The sequence below is a fragment of the Engystomops pustulosus genome, chromosome 2 (genome assembly GCF_040894005.1).
Source record: "Engystomops pustulosus chromosome 2, aEngPut4.maternal, whole genome shotgun sequence".
Taxonomy (NCBI): Eukaryota; Metazoa; Chordata; class Amphibia; order Anura; family Leptodactylidae; genus Engystomops; species Engystomops pustulosus.
This window is the reverse complement of record NC_092412.1, coordinates 249,729,926-249,754,232: the sequence shown is the minus strand read 5'-3', so window position 1 is coordinate 249,754,232 and position 24,307 is coordinate 249,729,926. Positions and strand designations below refer to the sequence as shown.

Sequence of the window (24,307 nt, the reverse complement as noted above, 5' to 3'; positions counted from 1 at the left end):
CTCCCACATTCCCAGACCCCACCGGCGAATCACCTTCAGAACCGGGGTAGCGTAAGCCGGAAGATGCCCATGCGGTGTACGAAGATCCTTCACTTGTCCTCCTGTCTCCCATTCCTGGAAGAAAGGCCGAAACCATCCCCTGCAGGAGTATACCCACGGAGGAGCCCTCTCTTTCCAGAGGTTTGCAACATTGATCTTAAGAAAGGTATTCACTAGGAACACCACAGGGTTGACCATACACAACCCTCCTTGTCTCCTCGTGCGGTAAGTAACCTCCCTCTTGATAAGGTTCAGCCTATTCCCCCATAACAGCTGAAAGAACAGACTGTAGACCCGAGTCCAGAGGGGTTCTGGCAACATGCACACACTGCCCAGATATATCAGCAATGGGAGCAGGTAAGTTTTGATCAGATTAACCCTTTCTCTGAGGGTCAAAGACCAACCCTTCCACTGGTCCACCCTCTGAGCGGCGATCTTAAGCCTGCCGTCCCAGTTTTGCATGGGGTAATCCCCCTGGCCAAATTCGATGCCGAGAACTTTGGCAGAGTCTTGGGGCCCTGGAAGAGTGTCCGGGAGATCAAAGCCTGGACCTCCCTCTCCCAGCCAGAGACTCTCACACTTATCCCGGTTGATCTTGGACCCAGAAGCCTCTGAGTAGCGGTCAACCTCTGACATCACCCATTGCGCCTCCCCTCTCGAGGACACAAAAACAGTGACGTCATCGGCATACGCTACCACCCTTAGAGTGGCTTCCGGTGCTGCCCGGTCCATCCCGACTCCCACCAACGGCCCACGATCAACCCTCCTAAGGAATGGGTCAATCGCGAACACGTACAGTAGTGGGCTCAGAGGACAACCCTGGCGAACACCAGACCCAACCTCAAAAGAGCGGCCAATCCAACCGTTCACAAGCGGGAAACTCTCTGCCCCTGCGTACAAAACTTTCAGCCAATTGACAAACCCACCCGGCAGGCCATACCTCAGAAGGACAGACCAGAGGTACTCGTGGTTAACCCGATCAAACGCTTTTGCCTGATCCAAGGACAGCAAGTACCCCTTCCAGTTACCAGCCCTGCCCTGTTCCACTGCCTCCCGGACACAAAGCACAGCACTAAATGTACTGCGGCCTGGAACAGAGCAGTGCTGGGTCCCCGAAAGGAGCCGGGGTGCAAACTGCACCAGCCGATTAAACAGCACCTTTGCCAAAACCTTTCTGTCCGTATTGAGAAGCGCTATGGGACGCCAGTTCTCAATACGAGATCGGTCCTTACCCTTTGACAGGATGATCAGGGCAGACCTCCTCATTGACTTCGGCAGAGCGCCCGAGGAAAGACACTCATTGAATACCTCAGTCAAGAGGGGAACCAAGGCGTCCTTAAAGGTCTTATAAAACTCGGATGTTAAGCCATCCGGACCTGGCGATTTCTTGAGGGCGAGCCCTTCAATCGCCCGGCTGACTTCCTCTTCCCTAATCATCTCTGTCAAAACATCAAGAGAGGGGTCTACTCCTGGCTCAGGGACAGTTTCAGCCAGGAAAGCCGACATCACATCCCGATCTAGATCCTTCCTGCCCAAGAGGTGCGAGTAGAAGGATCTGACGACCTCCAGAATCCCTGATCTGGACCTTTTCAGGGATCCCGTACTGTCAACCAGTCCTGTGACAACTTTACCATTCACTGACATCTTGCAGTTTCTGTATGGGTCGGGCGAGCGGTATTTCCCGTAATCCCTCTCAAAAACCAAAGATGCGTGTCTATCGTACTGACACCTCTTCAGCAAGGATTTCACTCTGGAGATGTCCTCACGACTACCTCCAGTCGAGACGAGATGCTCGAGTTTCCTCCTCAGGCCTTGATACAGGCGGTACCTGTCCAGGCTCCTGAGGCTCGAGAATCTCGCCACCCTTTTCTTGAGCATCTCCCACCACTCTGACTTACTGCTACAAAGGCCCAGCAATGGTACCTGGCTCTGAAGAAAGTCCTCAAACGATTGTCTGATCTCCGCTTCTTCCAGGAGAGACGAATTGAGCTTCCAGTAGCCTCTTCCCATCCGGGGGGTCTCTGTAACATTCAGAGAAAACAAAATTAAACAGTGGTCGGAGAACTCCACCTCAACAACGGACACTGCTGAAGAGATGGCTTCCTCCTTTAAATAAAACCTGTCTATTCTAGACCTGCAGCTACCCCTATAATAGGTGAACCCCGTGCGGCCTGGGGTGTGCCGGATGTGGACATCCACCAGGCGAGCCTCACTGGCTATGCTATTAAGAGCGACGCTATCATAAGTCAGCTTGTCTCTGGAACCTCCCCTATCCTGGGACCTCGTGACAGCATTGAAGTCCCCTCCAAAGACCACCTGCCGACTTGTAAAAAGGTAGGGCTTGATCCTCATAAAGAGACACTTCCTGTCCCACTTGGACTGGGGACCATAGATGTTAATAAGACGAAGTTCTTGTCCCTTCATGAGGACATCCAGGATCAGGCACCTCCCCATTTCTAACTCAATAACTCGTCGGCATTCTACCGGTGCGGTAAAAAGGACCGCCACTCCGCTATACGGCTCGGCCGCAAGAGACCAATAGGAAGGCCCGTGTCTCCATTCCCTCTTAGCTTTAAACACGGCCGCCAAATCTGGCAGCCTGGTCTCCTGCAAAAATAAAATGTCGGCTTCAACACGGCCGAGAAAATCAAAGGCCGCAAATCTAGCCGCATCAGACTTAATGCTGGCGACATTAATGGACGCCAGCGTCAACGGAGTGGGTGCCGCCATCATGAGTGATTGAGTTAGACGGCTTTCTTTTTACCCATCTTACCACCACCCTCGGGAAATGAACACCCCCTTTTTAGACATATTGTGGTGTCCATCTCCCGCACCTCTGATGCTTCAGGGGCAGATCCAGGACCTGCCCCCTCATCCTCGTCTCCAGACTCTGGGCCAGTCTCCCCTCCTGAGGACCCTGACTCCCCAGGGGGAGACTCGGCACCTCCTGCAGGCTCCGCCACCTCTGGCCCTTCACCCTCAGCCCCTCCATCGGCAGGAGAGGCTCCATCCAGGGCCAGGAATCGATTTGAAAGTTCGACCAGCGGGGGGTCGGTTGCACCTTCCTTGGGTACCTTAGTCAGGGAGGGAGAAGATCTTACACCTCCCTTCTTTTTACCCTTTTTCTTCTTTTTGGCGCCACGCTTACGCTTTTCCTCTAGCCACGCCCTATTATCCTCGTCCATACTCTCATAATGGGAGGAGTCTGAGGACGTGGCACCTTCCTCTCTCTCGATCCTCCTGACCTCCTCATCCAGTACATCCTCCCCTGGGGCCTCAGCGACAGGTGTGGTCTCTAGGAGAGCGCCAGAGGTTGTCCCAGCAGCCCGAGACTCCCCCCGCTCTCTCTCCTGTTGACGCTTCTCTAGACGCCTTAGCTGGGCAGGCGTCTTTTTCCTGTCTTTCTTCCCTGGCCCCTCCATTCCTCCACCTCTGCTAGTCCCCTCCCCAGCAGATTCAGCCTCATGGCTTTCACCCGCTGAGGCTGAGCCCGCATTAGCGAAGGAAAGAGGACAACGACTGTACGGGTGACCGAGATCACCACACAGGTTACACCTAATCTGCCCTGTACAGGATGCAGCGAGATGGCCGACACCCCCACACAACGCACACTTCTGCACGGTGCAGTTTGCGCTGAAATGTGTGGGGTCACCGCACCTGTGACACAGCCTAGGCTGCCCCCGGTAGAAGATCAGGATCCGATCCCTCCCCAGGAAGGCTGATGAAGGGATGTGGGCGACTGAGTTACCTGAACGCCTCAACTTCACCATGAAGGTCCAGGCCCCTGACCAGATACCATACTCATCACGATTTTTCTCGGGTACTCCCAGTACCTCTCCATAACGATTCATCCAGGTCATGATGTCAAAGCAAGATAGTGATTCGTTACGGGTAAGAACGGTCACTTTCTTGAGTTCGCTCTGGCGGGACACTGCTTGCACAGCAAAGTCCCGCCACTCGGGCTCGTTGTATCTCAGCTCATAGTTGGACCAGAAGAGCTCAAGCCCCTCCGGCCGAACAAAGCTGATATCAAACTCAGATGTACCATAGGGATGGATCAAGGCAAAGATGTCAGCCGCCTTGAAGTCCATCTTCAGCAGCAGCTCAACTACCCGTGCCCGAGGGGGACACACATCACTGCCACGCCACCGAAGACGGACCACATTCCCTACGGTTAGCACCTGGCCCGGTTGTCGGGAGCGACCATGATGTCTCCCTGCCTCTTTGCTCTCGGAAGGCAGACAGGCCGTGCCTCTCTATCCAAAACGACAAATCAACCTCCTGCCCCGCTACATTGATCGTCCTTTCTCCCTTCTGTAAGGCCTGCAGGAGGCGCCGTTGCAAAAAGCCGTCCCCAGAGCCCAGAGACGAGGATGATGGACCCCTACTTCCCCCAGCAGCGACACTGGCATAGCTCTTAATAGGGGCCGCCACTGGGGGAGCAACCGGACCAACCCCTGCACCCACCACATTAACACTACCCACCTGCATGTTACACTCAGCCACCAGTCCCTCCATCACTCACCCCCAAAGCTGGAAAAGATTCTCCACCACTCACACCATTCACATTATCCACCACAACATTACTGACTCCACTCACACTGGCTGGACCAGCAACAACATTAGCAGACAAGACCACCTCCGCATCTTCAGGCACAAGGGACGGGGGTCCCCCCGCAGCGCATCGCCCAGAGGGAACCCCAACTTGTGTCACACTTGTGCCCTCCGCATCATCGGTAGCAGATGTTATTTTACTTTTCTTAGAGGAAGGTAGGAGTCGCCGCTGATCTTTGGCTGGTATGTGGCACCGCTTATCCCCACCTTCCTCAGCACTCGTCTGCAGACTGTCTCCAACACCAACACAAAATAGGACTTTAGGTTTGGGAGGTCCGGAGCCCTCAGCCTCAGCGACCCCTCCACACTGCCGCCGCTCCATAACCGAGTGATTAGCGGCAACAGCATGAAGAGGCGCCGAGGCACCGGAAGCTGCCACCAGTGCCGGGCTATCCCCCCCTCCCACTGGGGGACGCACCACAGCACTGGATTTCGATGGTATCGCCACTGCCGAGCCGCCCTTACTGTCCGGCCTCGCGGCCGATGCCTCCCCTGCTCCTCCACTGTTACCACAAACAGAGACGGAGCCCATCGCCACATCAGATGTCACACCTGTAATCTCCCCGCTCCCTGGCACTGAGTCCACTGCAGGACCCGCGCTGGGCTGGGTAACGGGGCTCGCACAGTGAGCTGACCCTGCGGCCGACTCGGGTTTTACGGGGAGGGGGCTGTAGACTAGACTCACCACTTCCACGGATTTGGTCTTCTTCTTTCGTGGTTTGCTGCCCCCCGGTGCATCCTCCGGCAGATCGTCTCCAAAAGTAAAGTCCTGGAGGTGCACAGGGGACTCGAGCCGTCGGATCTCCTCCATCAGCGCCCCTCCCTGGTGGCTGTCACTATCCTCACCCGGGCCGGCAGAACCGCAGCCAGATGACATAGCCGCTTGTCCTGCAGGGGGCCCACTGCACGGTACCGGACTTTCCTCCTCCATCTGACTCTCTGGCTGAAGCCCCATCAGCCGCCTCTGCTTTTCCTCCTCCATCTCCCGGAATCTCTCATCATTAAGGATCTTTTCTTTAAACGGCCCGCTCCTCTCCAGTAGGTAAGCCTTCCTCTCCTCCAAGGCCTGGATGTTAGTCTGGAGCCTGGAAATCTCTGCCATAATCTGGTCCTTCTTCCTCCTTGGTGCAGAGCTTGCCCTGGCATGGGCGCACCTGAGCTCCTCCCGCAGTCTCCTCACCGTCTTGCTGGCTTCTTCGTACTCAGAGAGGTGGCCCAGAGCCCGGGAGGCATAGCTGGAAATAGACTCCCGGGTCCTCAGCATTCCCCAGCCCTCTTCACTGAGGTCAGCCTCACCTCTCTGAGCACTCAGCTTTCCTGCGGTATCCAGCTTTTCCGAAGTACCCAGCTTTCCCGAGGTATCCAGCTTTCCTGAGGTATTCATCTTTTCTGAGGTCTTGCTGCTTTTTGAAGCCTTAGCTGGCCTGGGGGTACTTGGAGCAGCATTGCTGCTGTTCCTTGCAGATCTTCTCACCCCCAAGGCTTCCGCAGCGCTGGCCGGTTCCTGGCTACCCCTGCCTCCCGCCGGCCTAGACCGGGAAGCAGGAGCCTGGGACTTGCTGCCCTGGCTCATGCCTGAAAACCCACTCCCTCCCTGGGAGAGGAGAGAGCAGGCCCCAGGTGGAGGTAGTTTTCCCTGGAGCTCAGGAGCAGCAGCAGCACACAGCCTCTCACAGCAACAGAGAGTTAACGAGGTAACGAGGCACACCAGAGATGCACTCACTATTCTGCTGCTGGTGCAGTCACTGTGTACATACATGACATTACTTATCCTGTACTGATCCTGAGTTACATCCTGTATTATACCCCAGATCTGCACTCACTATTCTGCTGCTGGTGCAGTCACTGTGTACATACATGACATTACTTATACTGTACTGATCCTGAGTTACATCCTGTATTATACACCAGAGCTGCACTCACTATTCTGCTGCTGGTGCAGTCACTGTGTACATACATGACATTACTTATCCTGTACTGATCCTGAGTTACATCCTGTATTATACACCAGAGCTGCACTCACTATTCTGCTGCTGGTGCAGTCACTGTGTACATACATGACATTACTTATCCTGTACTGATCCTGAGTTACATCCTGTATTATACCCCAGAGCTGCACTCACTATTCTGCTGGTGGTGCAGTCACTGTGTACATACATGACATTACTTATCCTGTACTGATCCTGAGTTACATCCTGTATTATACCCCAGATCTGCACTCACTATTCTGCTGCTGGTGCAGTCACTGTGTACATACATGACATTACTTATACTGTACTGATCCTGAGTTACATCCTGTATTATACACCAGAGCTGCACTCACTATTCTGCTGCTGGTGCAGTCACTGTGTACATACATGACATTACTTATCCTGTACTGATCCTGAGTTACATCCTGTATTATACACCAGAGCTGCACTCACTATTCTGCTGCTGGTGCAGTCACTGTGTACATACATGACATTACTTATCCTGTACTGATCCTGAGTTACATCCCGTATTATACCCCAGAGCTGCACTCACTATTCTGCTGCTGGTGCAGTCACTGTGTACATACATGACATTACTTATCCTGTACTGATCCTGAGTTACATCCTGTATTATACACCAGAGCTGCACTCACTATTCTGCCAATGGATATTTCTTGTTATCATGAGACATGCTGTGATTTGGTATTGGAAACTATCCTCCTATTACCTAAAGACTTAACTACAATGAAAGCAATGTTTCCGTTTCCAAGAATACAGAGCAGGACTGTGAGTGCAGCTGTGAATTATAATTCAGAGCAAATTACAAATATGTAATTGAATAATTGTTCTATATGTCTTTCGGCGCATTATTTCCTAGGCTTCAAGGTTACATCATGCAGCCAGGATAAAAGCTCTTAATGCTTTATCATTACAATACATAAATATACGCTGTATACAATGTCAATATCTTTAGATTCTTATATGTGTCTTCATAACATGTAATGTATTCGCCCTGCATAACATTATATAGAAAATAGATATTTGATAGATAGATAGATAGATAGATAGAAATGAGATAGATAGTTATGAGATAGATAGATAGATAGATAGGAGATAGATAGATAGATAGATAGATAGATATGAGATAGATAGATATGAAATAGATAGATATGAAATAGATAGATAGATATTAGATAGATAGATAGATAGATAGATAGGAGATAGATAGATAGATATGAGATAGATAGATAGATAGATAGATATGAGATAGATAGATAGATAGATAGATAGATAGATAGATAGATAGATAGATAGATAGATAGATAGATAGATAGGAGATAGATAGGTATGAGATAGATAGATATGAGATAGATAGATAGATAGATAGATAGATAGATATGAGATAGATAGATAGATAGATAGATAGATATGAGATAGATAGATAGATAGATAGATAGATATGAGATAGATAGATGTGTGATGTGTATGATGGGCTCTTTGTGACACCGGAGTCCCCCGTGTACGGTGATGACCTCCCCAGGGGCCCTGGGCTGCAGTGCTCAGCATGTATGTGATGTATATAATCTATGTAGTGTATATTCCTGAGCCCTGCTATCTATGGGGACACACACCCTGCGCTGTCACCATGTGTTTTTGTGGAATTCCCTATTGTCGGGCAGCTGACAATTACAGATAATAACCCCTGGAGCGATGGCGCCAGCTGAGGCTGTTATTGTCTCTGTAATTACGGATCAGGGTTAGGGTTAGTGTGTCCTCTTCATCTGCAAGGGACACGCTCTGTCTAGGAATAACATGGCTGCGGATGACACAATGGAAGCCGCCATTGTGGAGTGTCACGGTGTATGGAGGGTCCGGTCACATCTGGGTCTGGGAGCCATAGAGGGGGGTCTCATCCCCACATGAAGAGACCAGAGCTAAATAATCAATTATTGTTGGGGGTCTGGTATATGTTCTGCATTGGGACCTTGCAGCCTTAAAGGAACACTCCAGTCATAGCTAATTCATTGGATAATACATGGTGCAGGGCCTGAAGGGAGGAGCAGGACTCATTGGGGCAGATTTACTTACCCGGTCCGGCCGGGATTTATTAAGGCAGTTCCTCCGACGTCCACCAGGTGGCGCTGCTGCGCTGAAGAGCATCGGAACGCACTCAAGTTCACCGGCCTATACCTAGTGAAGGTAAGTGCAAGCTCCGCAACACTTTTTTTTTTTTTTAAATGCGGCGGTTTTTCCGAATCCGTCGGGTTTTCGTTTGGCCACGCCCCCCGATTTCAGTCGCGTGCATGCCAGCGCCGATGCGCCAAAATCCTGGGCCAATTCAGGGGAAATCGGCGCAAATCGGAAATATTTGGGTAACACAACAGGAAACCGCGAATCGGGCCCTTAGTAAATGACCCCCATTGTCATTGTATTTCTAGAACCTGGAGTCCTGCTCCTCCCTTCACACCCTGCACAAGGTATAATCCAATGAATCAGCTGTGACTGGAGTGTTCCTTTAAGTTACATGTCTGGTGATGGAGTGTAATCCTGCAATAAATGGGACTATTGGGAGGCATGGATATGTGGCGCCAAATTCTATGCTCACGCCAGTTCATTATGTGTGTGACACAACATTCATACTGGGGACACATAATTGAACAGCTGGCAAAAGCAAGTTATGGCCACACAAAATGCATTTTGTCATCACACAAATCATTTTTTGGTGTACACAAAATAAATTAGATATTAGATAAAATGATTTTGCAGTGCTGTTTAGTTTGTGTCTACAGAAGTCGTTTTGTGTCACTGTGAGACTACAAAATGCCATTCTGTGGCACAAAACCAGTTTTTGTGTCAAAGAATGTTTTTTTGTCTCACAAAATTACGAAAAATGCATTTTGTGAAACAGAATTGACGTGATGAGACATGTTTCATTATGCTTAGTGGTATATAGAATGTATTTTGTCTTGGTGTCGGGTATTCTGTGATCACATTGTTGTGTATTCTGTGTCACAAAATAGAATGTGAACAAATGGCGCCCCATATGGTTATGGGGGTACAATATCTGTCAGTAAGGTGGGCTCTGTTGCTTTTGCTGTTATGGGGGTTCTGTTGCTTTTTCTGTTATGGGGGCTCTGTTGCTTTTGCTGTTATGGGGGCTCTGTTGCTTTTGCTGTTATGGGGGCTCTGTGGCTTTGTCTGTTATGGGGGCTCTGTGGCTTTTTCTGTTATGGGGGCTCTGTAGCTTTTTCTGTTATGGGGGCTCTGTGGCTTTTTCTGTTATGGGGGCTCTGTAGCTTTTTTCTGTTACGGGGGCTCTGTTGCTTTTTCTGTTATGGGGGCTCTGTTGCTTTTTCTGTTATGAGGGCTCTGTGGCTTTTTCTGTTATGGGGGCTCTGTGGCGTTTGCTGTTATGGGGGCTCTGTTGCTTTTGCTGTTATGAGGGCTCTGTTGCTTTTCCTGTTATGAGGGCTCTGTGGCTTTTCCTGTTATGAGGGCTCTGTGGCTTTTGCTGTTATGGGGGCTCTGTGGCGTTTGCTGTTATGGGGGCTCTGTTGCTTTTGCTGTTATGAGGGCTCTGTGGCTTTTCCTGTTATGAGGGCTCTGTGGCTTTTGCTGTTATGGGGGCTCTGTGGCTTTTGCTGTTATGGGGGCTCTGTGGCTTTTGCTGTTATGGGGGCTCTGTGGCGTTTGCTGTTATGGGGGCTCTGTAGCTTTTGCTGTTATGGGGGCTCTGTTGCTTTTCCTGTTATGGGGGCTCTGTTGCTTTTCCTGTTATGGGGGCTCTGTGCCTTTAGCTGTTAGTGGAGCCCCACGGCTTTTGCTGTTATGGGGCTCTGTGGCGTTTGCTGTTATGGAGGCTCTGTAGCTTTTGCTGTTATGGAGGCTCTGTAGCTTTTGCTGTTATGGGGGCTCTGTGGCTGTCCCTGTTACTGGGGGTTCTATGAATGTAGCTTTTACGAGGGGGACTGTGCAGCTGTCTCTCTTACATTGTGGTTGTTGCTGTTCTGGGGGGATCTGCGGCTGTTCTGGGGGGCTCTGTGGCTGTTGCTATATGAGGTATCATGGCTGCTGTTGTTATATGGTTACTATGACATCACTGTAGTGGTGGCCTTAGGCTGTGATTTTGGACACACTGGGCAGAAATAATCTGAAAATCAGAGGGTTCATGTTCTCCCAGCATACATAAGCACATAGGCGACAATGTACAGCCCCCTGACTGGAGATGTCTCTGAGGTGACTGCACACATTTCTAGCAGGAATCTTCCAGCCCTCTTTATTTTCTGTGTGTTTGTTCCTGGGGATTAATTAATGGAAGTCACATTGATAGAAGGGGAAAGGATTATTACAAGCGGCCACCTGCTAATGAGGGTTACAGCCAGGGACAATATGGAGGCTATATTTAGCCATTACCAGCCTAGGCCCCGTTACCGCAGCAACCATCTCTTGTGGCTCGGAAATCCTGAAGAGTATATTGATCATCCATAATGATGTAGAGAGGGAGAGAGCGGGACACAGGCTGACAGCGGGGGCTACTGACACAAAGTGCCCCCCAGGTGATAGAAGTATACAAGAGGCACAGTAACCCCCAGAGTGCCAGGAGGAGCTGGCTATATACTGCTATATACTGTCAACACAGCACCTATGGCCACATTTACTTGAATTATCAATTTATCTGTCTAAGATCAAGAAAAAGGGAAATCTATAGAGTCATATGAAAGAAAGATAGAGAGATATCGATAGATAGATAAATAGATACGAGAAAGATAGATGGATAGATAGATAGGAGATGGATAGATAGATAGATAGATAGATAGATAGATATGAGGTAGATAGATAGATATGAGATAGATAGATAGATAGATAGATAGATAGAGATGAGATAGATAGATAGATAGAGATAGATAGGAGATAGATAGATAGACAGATAGATAGATAGATAGATAGGAAATATATATGAGATAGATAGATAGATAGATAGATAGATAGATAAATAGATAAATGGATACGAGATAGATAGATAGATAGATAGGAGATGGATTGATAGATAGATAGATAGATAGATAGATAGATAGATAGATAGATATGAGGTAGATAGATAGATATGAGATAGATAGATAGATAGATAGATAGAGATGAGATAGATAGATAGATAGATAGATAGGAGATAGATAGATAGACAGATAGATAGATAGATAGATAGATAGATAGGAAATATATATGAGATAGATAGATAGATAGATAGATAGATAGATAGATAGATAGATAGATAGATAGATAGATAGCTGTCACCGGTAGCAGTCTAGGCTGAGGTAGAGTTCACTTTAAATCTGGCTGTGGTTCTGGCCTTGATGGATTCCCCAGGTTGGTGCCTATAAGACTCAGGCTACTCCCCTAATTTAGGGACTGATTTCTCTCTCTCAGCTTTGCAGTGACGGTCTGCAGGCTGGGACTCTTGCTTTATCTCACACAGCTCTGCTACATAAAAATTTGCATACACTACCTACCTGCTCCAATTCACATTCAACAGAACTAGGGAAGAACCCTCTTTATTAGCTATGTGATTCTCCCTCTGGAGTTTAATGGGCAGCCAGCCATTGAAACAGCCTGTTTACTACCAGGTGACATTGAACAGTAAACAATTAAGATACATATTCAAATATGTAAATTGGTAAACTCTAAACATAACTACCAGTACAGGTCAGTAGCTAGCGGATAGACTGACAGATAGAGATAGATATGAGATAGATAGATAGATAGATAGATGTCACACAGGTGCACGGCTTATTATATCCCTGGTCATGTGATGTCACACAGGTGCACGGCTTATTATATCCCAGGTCATGTGATGTCACGCAGGTGCACAACTCCTTATATCCTTGGTCATGTGATGTCACACAGGTGCACCGCTTATTATATCCCTGGTCATGTGATGTCACACAGGTGCACGGCTCGTTAGACCCCTGGGCATGTGATATCACACAGATGCACGGCTCATTATATCACATATATGTATGTGTGGATATATAACGAGCCATGCACCTGTGTAACATCACATGAACACGGACCGATTTTGATCCACAGGAAGAAAAAAATGAAGATGACAGCAAGCAGAGCTCTAGAAACCTATGAGGAATTGATACCGAATGTATATTTGAAAATTGTACAACTTTTCATTACACAAAAAATATCAATGATTTGTGAAAAGTGGACAACCCCCTTAATTAATAAAAGTCAGCTCTGCTACATTGAAATGATCTTCTTTGTTGTTTTGGTTTAGACGGAACCCCCAAAATCAACTCGGCGTTCAGTGAAAAAGTGGTGACGGCCGGAGAAGCCGTGTCCCTGATGTGTAACGTGAAGGGCACCCCCCTCCCCACCATCACCTGGACGCTGGACGACGAGCCCATCATCAAGAACGGCAACCACCGCATCAGCCAGCTCATCACTTCCGACGGCAACGTGGTCAGCTACCTGAACATCACCAACACGGTGGTGCGGGACGGAGGGGTCTACCGCTGCACCGCCAATAACTCTGCCGGAGTCGTCCTGTACCAGGCTCGAATAAACGTAAGAGGTGCTTGTCAAATCAACTCCTCAAAAATACAAAATATTACATTTTAATTAATTTGTGAAATCAATATATTTATTTTTTTTTTTTTGCAACGTTCTGACCTAATTTCTCAATTCTACTGGTTGCGGTTTAGCTCCGCGCTGTTGTCAGCTGCTTGGCCTATCCGCTCTGACTGCGCCCTAGCCATCTGACTTCCTATAATGCATTGCTCTCTAACTAACAAGAAGCCAGTGGGATTGTGAAATTCGGTTTAGATACGGATGGAGAATAAATGTTGTTTTTGTCGGAATGAACGGAATATGTATCCCATGTTCTAGATTGTTCTAGATTTCCGGTGTTTAGCCGTCACATGTTTAGGATGTGTGAGAACATGTCAATTTTGGCCTCACTTCAGTAACTTTTGGTGTAGCTGGATGAAATAGTGAGGGACCTGCAGTAAGGTAAGGTTAGGTCCCCATCCCACTGTTGTATGTGGGGTTCGCTTTTGAACCTCATCTGGTAAGGTTTAGCTTATGGCATGGAGACCTTGGGGTGCTCCAATGACATAACATAAATCTTGTGTCTCCTTTTTAATTGGGACAGGTAAGTGAAGTCAGAGACACATTGAAGAGAATGTATCTGCAGGATCTGACTACACAGCGTGTTTTGTAGTCTGTTACCATGTAGACACATAAGTTTGCGTAGGAGCTTGATATACAAAACCGTAAGAGATTTTTTTAGATCGGAAGGTAAACACGGACTTTACCCTTAATCTCAGCCGCATTAGACCTGAACAATAAGTTTGCACTTCTGTATTCTAGAATTATATAGTGCTCCTTATGTTTTTTTTTCTTTCAGGGCCGGCAAGCATTCGACCAATGAAAAACATCACAGCAATAGCCGGGAGGGACACGTACATTCACTGCCGCGTGATTGGGTACCCCTACTACTCCATAAAATGGTACAAGAACTCCAACCTCATCCCATTCAACCATCGTCAGGTGGCGTTCGAAAATAACGGGACCTTAAAACTGACGGATGTGCAGAAGGACGTGGACGAGGGGGAGTACACGTGTAACGTTCTCGTCCAGCCGCAGCTCTCCACCAGTCAGAGCGTCCATGTCACTGTGAAAGGTAATGCAACTGCTGTGTGCCGGGTCAATCAAAGACCGTGCCACTTACTCCCAATACAGGGGCAGATTTACTTACCCGGTCCATTCGCGATCCAGCGGCGCGTTCTCTGCGGTAGATTCCGGCGATTCACTAAGGCAGTTCCTCCGACGCTGCGCTAAAGTCCGCCAAGGCCCGCCGGAGTTCACGATCCTATACTTGGTGAAGGTAAGCGCGTGTCCAGCGACACTTTTTTTTTTTTTAAACGTGGCGGTTTCTCCGAATCCGTCAGGTTTTCGTTTGGCCACGCCCCCGATTTCCGTTGCGTGCATGTCGGCGCCGATGCGCCACAATCCGATCGCGTGTGTCAAAAACCCGGGGCAATACAGGGAAAATGGGCGCAAATCGGAAATATTCGGGTAACACATCAGGAAAACGTGAATCGGGCCCTTAGTAAATGACCCCCACAGTATCAGTAATGCACATACTGTTGCTGAATCTAGGCAATACCTGACCTATAGCTTTCCTAAAAGTCCGTTTCACACCATCGTATACTAAAAAGCAACTTAATTACAATAACGGATCCATCACCGGCAGCTTGTTGATGGTTTCCAATAAGTTACAATAATAGAATAGAAAGTATCCTAACACATTGAAATCCAGCAAACACAAACGAACAAAGTAAAGAACAAACAAAAAAGTTTAGAGGGATGTTCTCTGCCTAAAAGACTGTACCTGCAGCTTCATTACTAATTAGATGTACAATAACAAAAAGTGATCAGTTAACAGCAACCTGTATTAAAGGGAACCTGTCACCAGACACCTCATTTTCACTAAAGACAGGTTTTAGAAGCTTATTACACCTTCAGTGCAAATCTGCCCCTCTGCCTTTTCTAAGCATTTGCATTACAATATAATTGTGTGTTACCTTGCACCCTGACAGTATCCTGGGGTAGTCCCAGGGGCTGGGCTTTGGTTTGGATACATTTCAAAAAACAACATGTGACTTTTCTGTGTTTCTCACTCCTCAGATCTCAGCCCCCACTTTTGTGCTCCTGTACAGCTCCTCCTCCTGCTCCTTCTCAGAGGTCACAGCCTGGTCAGCCTGACATCAGTGGGAGAGGGGGGAGCTGTACAGGAGCACAAAGATGGAGGCAGCCTGCAGCACAGACAAGTCACATGTTGTTTTTTGAAATGCATCCAAACCAAAGCCCAACCCCTGTGACTACCCTAGGATTTTGTCAGGGTGCAAAAGTAAGTTATAACACACAATTATATTGCGATGCACCTGCTTAGAAAAGGCACAGAGGCAGATGTGCACTGCAGGTGTAATAAGCTTTTACAATCTGTCTTTAGTGAAAATAAGATCCCTGGTAACAGGTTCCCTATAAAGGTTTTTCAATAAAATATTTTGTCGCATGAAAGTAGATGTTTTCTACATATAATGACATGATGAGGTACATTGACTTAAAAATACATGCAAAATAAGACAAAGATCCATCAGCAGCTGCTCGTTGACAGTTTCTGAGATATAATCGGGATCTCGTTCAACACAGTATACACAGTACTATAGTCCCAGACTTTAATGATCAGCTGTAAGGTGTCTGTAATGAAGCTTTATTGATAATCCTTGGTCCCATTACAGCAAAAAATGTTTAAACTCCAATTGTCACTGGGGCCAAAAATTATTTTGTCTGGATCTACAATTATTAAATATACAGTTTCAACTTACATACAAATTCAACTTAAGAACAAACCTATGGACCCTATCTTTTACGTAACCCGAGGACTGTCTGCACCCTTTTAACAGAATAATGTAAAACAAACCAGTGACAAAAAAAAGTTGTGGCTCTACCTAAAGCAACATCATGTTATAGTTTTAATATTTAAAGTGGTTTTCCCACAAAGGCAAGTCCATGGGATAGAGCCTAACTTGCTGATCAGTGGGGGTCTCAGTGCTGAGACCCCCGCAGATCGCAAGGACGAGGTCCCAACCGAACCGACGCCACTCCTCAGATGGAGATGAGTGAGCGCCGCGATTGGCAATTTCCGGCTGCTCCATAGAGATTAATGGAGCATAACGGTCATGCGCGGCTCCATTAGTCTGAGGAGCGGCGTGGGGTTGGTCAGATCCCTCGTTCTCGTGATCTGTGGGGGTCTCAGCACTGAGACCCCCACTGATCAATACGTTAGGCGCCATCCCGTGGATAGGGCCTAACTTGCCTTCGTGGGAAAACCCCTTGAAAGGGAACCTATCAGTTAAACTAATGAACACTAACTAAACATTTCTTTGGAAACTCCTATTATACAGCAGTACAACTATCCTTATATTGTTATTCCCAATTCCTGGAATGTTCCACAGTCCGTTTGTAAGGTTGTCTCACCATCTACGGATATACATGTTCTTCTAATCACAATGATCAGACTCACATGGGGTCATTCACTGATGGGGAGTTAACTTTACAAACAGACTGTGGAAATTTTCAGGCATGAGGAGAGGCAATATAAGGATAGTTGTATTTCTGTGTAATAGCAGTTTTCAGATATTTAGTAAGAGTTAGTTTAAGTGACAGGTTCCCTATAATAAAACAATAAGAAAAATGGAATCCATCAACAGCAGCTTGTTGGCAGGCTCCAGGTTACAACAAGACACTCTTTCAATACAATAATATAAAAAAAAACAATGGCAAATACCAAAAAAACAAAAAAAGTGTTAAGGTAAGTGATCTACCTAAAACAAAAGCATATTCTAGTTTGGCCACTAAATGAAGCCAAACTAAGAAAAACTAATCCAACAGCAGCTTGTTGACGGTTTCCAAGTTATAGCAATAGAATTTACAGTAAAGGCAGTCCCCGGGTTACATACAAGATAGGTTTGTTCTTAAGTTGAATTTGTATGTAAGTCAAAACTGTATATTTTCTAATTGTAGATCCAGACAAATATTTTTTTTTTTGTCTTAGTGACAATTGGAGTTACAAAGTTTTTTGCTGTAATGGGACCAAGGATTATCAATAAAGCTTCATTACAGACACCTTACAGCTGATCATTGCAGTCTGGGGCTATAGTAACATCCAGAGAGGTCACCAGAGGTCACAGAGGGGAGAGAGGGCCGTCTTTAACTAGGGGTCGTATGTAAGTCGGGTGTCCTTAAAGGGAACCTACCACCACGATTCTACCTATAAAGGTAGAAGGGGTGGTAGGTGGATGAATGGGACGTGAGGATAGCCCTTTTTGGGCTAATCCTCACGTCCCGGCTATCTTTTTATAAAGTTTATTGCGGGCATATGCAAATTTATTTATGCGGCTACTGGGGCGTGGAGTAGCCGCGACTAGTAGCCTCATGTCCGGCTACTCCACGCCCCAGTAGCCGCATAAATAAATTTGCATATGCCCGCAATAAACTTTATAAAAAGATAGCCGGGACGTGAGGATTAGCCCAAAAAGGGCTATCCTCACGTCCCATTCATCCACCTACCACCCCTTCTACCTTTATAGGTAGAATCGGGGTGGTAGGTTCCCTTTAAGTGGGGGACCGCCTGTATTGTTAAAATGACTCAGTATAAGATACCAGTGAGCTGAAAAAGTCTTGTAAGGGATTGCCTCTACCTCATAGGCCAATGTTTTGCAGTTTATCTACTCAATGGAGGCAAAATACAAAAAATAGATCCATCAACAGCAGCTTGCTTGCAGTTTCGGTGTTGAACCTAAGCGATAATGCAAACAAGCTGCTGTTGATGGATCTGTGTTTTGTTCCATTCAGTGGAAGATACTGAGGGACTAAGAAATATCTAGAAGAGTCTGTATACATTTCAAAATGACAGTGGAGTTTTGACCATTTTGATTCTCACAGCGCCCCCTATCATCATTTTTTAAAGTTACATATAAATTGTCATATTGCCGATGCCGTTTTTATACATCCTCGATGCTGAGCTCCGAGACTTTTACAATTCTCTTTTATAATTTTATGAGATTCAGGCTGGTATTAAACGCGATCTGAGCCGACGCTGACAGTCAGGGCTCAATTAAAAGATTTGTTCTGAATGATGCAATTATAAACAGCGTCCTCGAGAGATGGCCGCCCGCCGTGGTGTTATCTGTAGTTAGAGAGAAATTCCACCCATAGACTAAATACACACAGCACAATCTGATCTGTGATGAGCTTAACCCCAGCGGGATGGAAGGGGACGGGGGGATTGTTATGGGCCACTCGAGGCCGGTGCCGGGTCCCTTCCCATAATCAAAATTCAAGAATAAATAACACCCCCTAATATCTATCTATCTATCTATCTCCTATCTATCTATCTATCTATCTCCTATCTATCTCATATCTATCTATCTATCTATCTATCTCCTATCTATCTATCTATCTCATATCTATCTCATATCTATCTATCTATCTATCTATCTATCTATCTATCTCCTATCTATCTCCTATCTATCTATCTCATATCTATCTATCTATCTATCTCATATCTATCTATCTATCTATCTATCTATCTATCTATCTATCTATCTATCTATCTATCTCATATCTATCTCCTGTCTATCTATCTCATATCTATCTATCTCATATCTATCTATCTATCTATCTATCTATCTATCTATCTATCTATCTATCTATCTATCTCATATCTATCTATCTATCTATCTATCTATCTATCTATCTATCTCATATCTATCTATCTATCTATCTATCTCATATCTATCTATCTATCTATCTATCTATCTATCTATCTCATATCTATCTATCTATCTATCTATCTATCTCATATCTATCTCATATCTATCTCATATCTATCTCATATCTATCTATCTATCTATCTATCTATCTATCTATCTATCTATCTCATATCTATCTATCTATCTATCTATCTCCTATCTATCTATCTCATATCTATCTATCTATCTATCTATCTATCTCATATCTATCTATCTATCTCCTATCTATCTCCTATCTATCTATCTATCTCATATCTATCTATCTATCTCATATCTATCTATCTCATATCTATCTATCTATCTATCAATCAATCAATCTATCTATCTATCTATCTATCTATCTCATATCTATCTATCTATCTCATATCTATCTATCTATCTATCTATCTATCTATCTATCTATCTATCTATATATCTATCTATGTATCTATCTATCTCATATCTATCTATCTATCTCATATCTATCTATCTATCTCATATCTATCTATCTATCTCATATCTATCTATCTCATATCTATCTATCTCATATCTATCTATCTATCTATCTATCTATCTATCTATCTATCTATCTCCTATCTATCTCATATCTATCTATCTATCTATCTATCTATCTATCTCATATCTATCTATCTATCTATCTATCTATCTATCTATCTATCTATCTCATATCTATCTATCTATCTATCTATCTATCTATCTATCTATCTCATATCTATCTATCTATCTATCTATCTATCTATCTATATCTCTCCCATTTTGCTTTGTAGAAGTGGAATGGGTCCAGTGTTGGGGTCCAGCAGCGTTCAGTTGGACCTTGGTTATTTTGGGTAATGGGCGGAGCTGACCCCTCTCTTTATCTCTTGCAGTCCCCCCTTATATTCAGCCATTTGAGTCCCAAAGATTTTCCATCGGGCAGCGAGTCTTCATCCCGTGTGTGGTGGTCTCGGGGGATCTGCCCATCACCATCACTTGGCAGAAGGACGGGAGGCCGATCCCAGCGAGTCTCGGAGTGACCATTGACAACATTGACTTTACCAGCTCCTTACGGATTTCCAATCTGTCGCTGATGCACAATGGGAATTATACCTGCATCGCCCGGAACGACGCGGCCGCTGTGGAGCACCAAAGCCAGTTAATCGTCAGAGGTAAATGTCCGGGGTGGACACCCACCTAGTTATATAGGTAGACAATGGACTTCAAGAAACCTATAGGGTCATACTACTAACCAAAAATCCCAAAACACACGCTAAAAAAATTTTATCATGACTCCCACATGATTCCTTCAGCCTCCTCTAGGGGGAGCTTAACGAATCGGATGAGGTGCATTTCTAGCTATATACTTTCATATACATTTAGCTCCCCCTAGTGGAGACTGCATGCAGTTACAATTTATTTATTAATTTAAAGGGGTTGTCTTACTTCATTAAAAAAAAAATTCCTGTAGAAACGTGAAAAAAATCTAAATATAAAAACCTAACCTAAACATAACATGCAGATTTCTATTAATCTTCTGTCCACTTCAACCAGGCAAGGTAAATGCTTACCTTGACCCCGTAACCTCGCCGGTCTCTACTTCCTGGTCCATTCCCAACAGGAAACAATTATTCGGCCAATCACTGGCTGAGGGGGGTTAACGCTTTAACCAGTGATTGGCTGAACTGATGATTCCAGGTCTAATATTCATACATTTTTTACAGGACAGATGGTAAGGGGTTTATTTCAGATGAGACAACCCTTTTAATTTTTTTGGGTGGTTCCCCCTATAACCTCTGCTAAGGATCATCTCTAAGCCGGAGCGGTCAACAAGTGCGTCTCTATCTGGAGGACCTCCCCTAACCCCACATTGAACACACAACACACTGACATTAGTGTAATACTTTGATAGGCCTGCGGGGGCACTGCAGGGAAACAGCTGATCACTGGAAATCTCAATAGGAGAAGACTTTGTGGTCACGTAGGAATATTCATGGATGGAGAACATATGTTTTAAGATTATATTCACCCAGAATTCGTATACAATATACTGTAATATTGTGAATTCAGGACTATTTCACAAAATCTTGGTTGCTTGTTTGGCATAGGGCTGGGTCTTCTGGATTTCGGGTTAGGGGACTCTACCAGAATACATTGCAATATGTAGATCCCAGTGACCCTGATGATTTTGGTTCTGGGCAGCTCCATATTGTCCGTGCTGAATGTAGTGTTACAGGAAGAGGTGGTGTTACCGGGGACACACAGCGCAGGAGGAATATTGTGATATTTTTCCCCATTTTCCGCACTTTTACAGCAGATTCGATATCTTTCCATTCAGTCAGATGTGTCGGCTGTGTTTTCTTCCTGAGGGTAGGCAGAGGTCACAGCTAAGCCCAGAGGAGCCGGCAGCCATCATGAAAATGAGAGCAGTTGCTAAGGGAACGGCCAACCTTATCCGCTGCCTCTCCTGCCGCAGCCTCACCCCGACTGATGCCGCATTCACCTCACGTCTACACCAGCTCCTGCTATGTGTGGCTGAGAGATGGCCGACAGCACCCGGACACAGCTTATCTCATGTCACACACATGTAGCAGGGATATTAGGGTCACTTTATTATTGTAGGACCAGAGGTCCCAGCATGTCCATCACACACCTCACATCTACCAACCTATCACCAGTCCTTCACACCATGGGAGGACCAGACCAATCACTACTCATAGCAACATAACTAGTGAAGCAAATATCACTATAAAAGGTGTAATACTAAATATATTATACAATACAGTGTTAATACTAATATAATAACTACTATAATACTGCCCCTATGTACAGGAATATAACTACTATAATACCGCCCCCTATGTACAGTAATATAACTACTATAATACCGCCCCCTATGTACAGGAATATAACTACTATAATACCGCCCCCTATGTACAGGAATATAACTACTATAATACTGCCCCCTATGTACAGGAATATAACTACTATAATACTGCTCCATATGTACAAGAATATAACTACTATAATACTGCCCCCTATGTACAGGAATATAACTACTATAATACTGCCCCCTATGTACAAGAATATAACTACTATAATACTGCCCCCTATGTACAGGAATATAACTACTATAATACTGCCCCCTATGTACAAGAATATAACTACTATAATACTGCCCCCTATGTACAGGAATATAACTACTATAATACTGCCCCTTATGTACAGGAATATAACTACTATAATACTGCCCCTATGTACAGGAATATAACTACTATAATACTGTCCCCTATGTACAAGAATATAACTACTATAATACTGCCCCCTATGTACAGGAATATAACTACTATAATACTGTCCCCTATGTACAGGAATATAACTACTATAATACTGCCCCCTATGTACAAGAATATACTATAATACTGGCCCCTATGTACAGGAATATAACTACTATAATACTGCCCCCTATGTACAAGAATATAACTACTATAATACTGCCCCCTATGTACAGGAATATAACTACTATAATACTGCCCCTATGTACAGGAATATAACTACTATAATACTGCCCCTATGTACAAGAATATAACTACTATAATACTGTCCCCTATGTATAAGAATATAACTACTATAATACTGCCCCCTATGTACAAGAATATAACTACTATAATACTGCCCCTATGTACAAGAATATAACTACTATAATACTGCCCCCTATGTACAAGAATATAACTACTATAATACTGCCCCTATGTACAGGAATATAACTACTATAATACTGCCCCCTATGTACAAGAATATAACTACTACAATACTGCCCCTAGGTACAAGAATATAACTACTATAATACTGCCCCCTATGTACAAGAATATAACTACTATAATACTGCCCCTATGTACAGGAATATAACTACTATAATACTGCCGCCTATGTACAAGAATATAACTACTACAATACTGCCCCTAGGTACAAGAATATAACTACTATAATACTGCCCCCTATGTACAAGAATATAACTACTATAATACTGCCCCTATGTACAGGAATATAACTACTATAATACTGCCCCTTAAGTACAGGAATATAACTACTATAATACTGCTCTGTTTTTTCGAATGTTCTGAGAATTTAAATTGTGTGACTGATTGTGTCGGGGGGGGGGGGGGGGGGCATTTTCCTGTCCCTGTGATATATGGCGGCTTTATTTTGCACTGCACTGGCAGGTTATTTCATGCTGCTGTTGTCTTACACAGATATGAATCACCAGTTATACATTTGCACTGAGCTCCCTCTACTGGCCAATATGTATTATTACATTGCTGTCGGAATACAACTTTCAAATGACTACATTTTATAATACTACAACTCTCAGCATACCCTGACTCATAGGCACATTGGGGTTAAAAATTATGTTTATCCTCTTGTTCGTAAACAGACATGTATTATGTGATGAAAACATATAAGGGTCAGTTTACTAATTTCTACAAATGCATCAAAAGTTCCTCCTAGATTTGTGGTCCAGCCCACTGACCAAGATGGTATCTTCCGGAAGGCTGTGATACTGAACTGCTCTGCGGAGGGTTACCCTGTGCCTACCATCGTGTGGAAGTACTCTAAAGGTAATGGTCATGCTACATGTTACCCATCAGACCTATCGCTGGGGCACTCTCCTACCAAGGCAGGGATGCGCTCGGGGCTGAGATTTTGTCCCAGGGTGGAAGTTTTTGTCTTCTTTTTGGTTTGCCGATAACAAGTTCCAAAACCACTGCATAGACATAAACCTAAAAGACATCTACCACCAGGATGAAGGACTGTCAACCTAGCAAACTGACATACTGGGATCTACTTTTAGATTCTTATGCCCTCGTTTTCAAGGGAAAAAAAAGCTGTAAGAATTATGCAATGAGCCTGAGGGTTTCCCGGCTCCATTAACATCTATGGAGCCTGGAGCCCCTCAGGCTCATTTGCATAACCTAAAAGCCTTTTTTAAGGAATTTTAAGAAGAGCAGATTCTGCCAGAGGGGGCACACACCTGTATGTCTGTGTGTTTGGTTTACAGTCCTTCATCCTGGTGGTAGATGTCCTTTAAAGGGAACCTGTCAATAGGCTAAAATACATGCAGCTTAATTCCCACAATGTTCCTAAGAGCCTAAGGAGTATGGGAGTCCAGGCATGGTGAGAGGAAAGGAGTCCTAACAATGGGCCATGGAGGTTGTGAGTCTGCTCCTGGGAAAGAGGAAAGGCATGGGGGAGAGGAGTCCGGGAACAGGGGAGAGGAAAGGAGTCTGGGAACTGGGGAGAGGAAAGGAGTCTGAGAACTGGGGAGAG

General features: G+C 45.3%; 1 protein-coding gene across 7 annotated transcripts in view; it reads left to right on the top strand.

The window, feature by feature from the left end:
* Window positions 1-24,307, top strand: part of DSCAM (DS cell adhesion molecule) — a 336,141-nt gene that overhangs the window by 133,183 nt on the left and 178,651 nt on the right. For 5 of the 7 annotated variants that reach the window (XM_072138796.1, XM_072138794.1, XM_072138795.1 and 2 more), the window contains exons 7-10: window positions 12,904-13,200; window positions 14,035-14,310; window positions 19,873-20,151; window positions 23,479-23,598. In XM_072138796.1, the coding sequence (XP_071994897.1) occupies window positions 12,904-13,200; window positions 14,035-14,310; window positions 19,873-20,151; window positions 23,479-23,598 (972 nt within the window). Of the gene's footprint in view, window positions 1-10,749; window positions 10,860-11,080; window positions 11,180-12,903; window positions 13,201-14,034; window positions 14,311-19,872; window positions 20,152-23,478; window positions 23,599-24,307 lie in introns of those variants that run through there. The other 2 variants (XM_072138797.1, XM_072138798.1) reach the window with 2 other exon arrangements.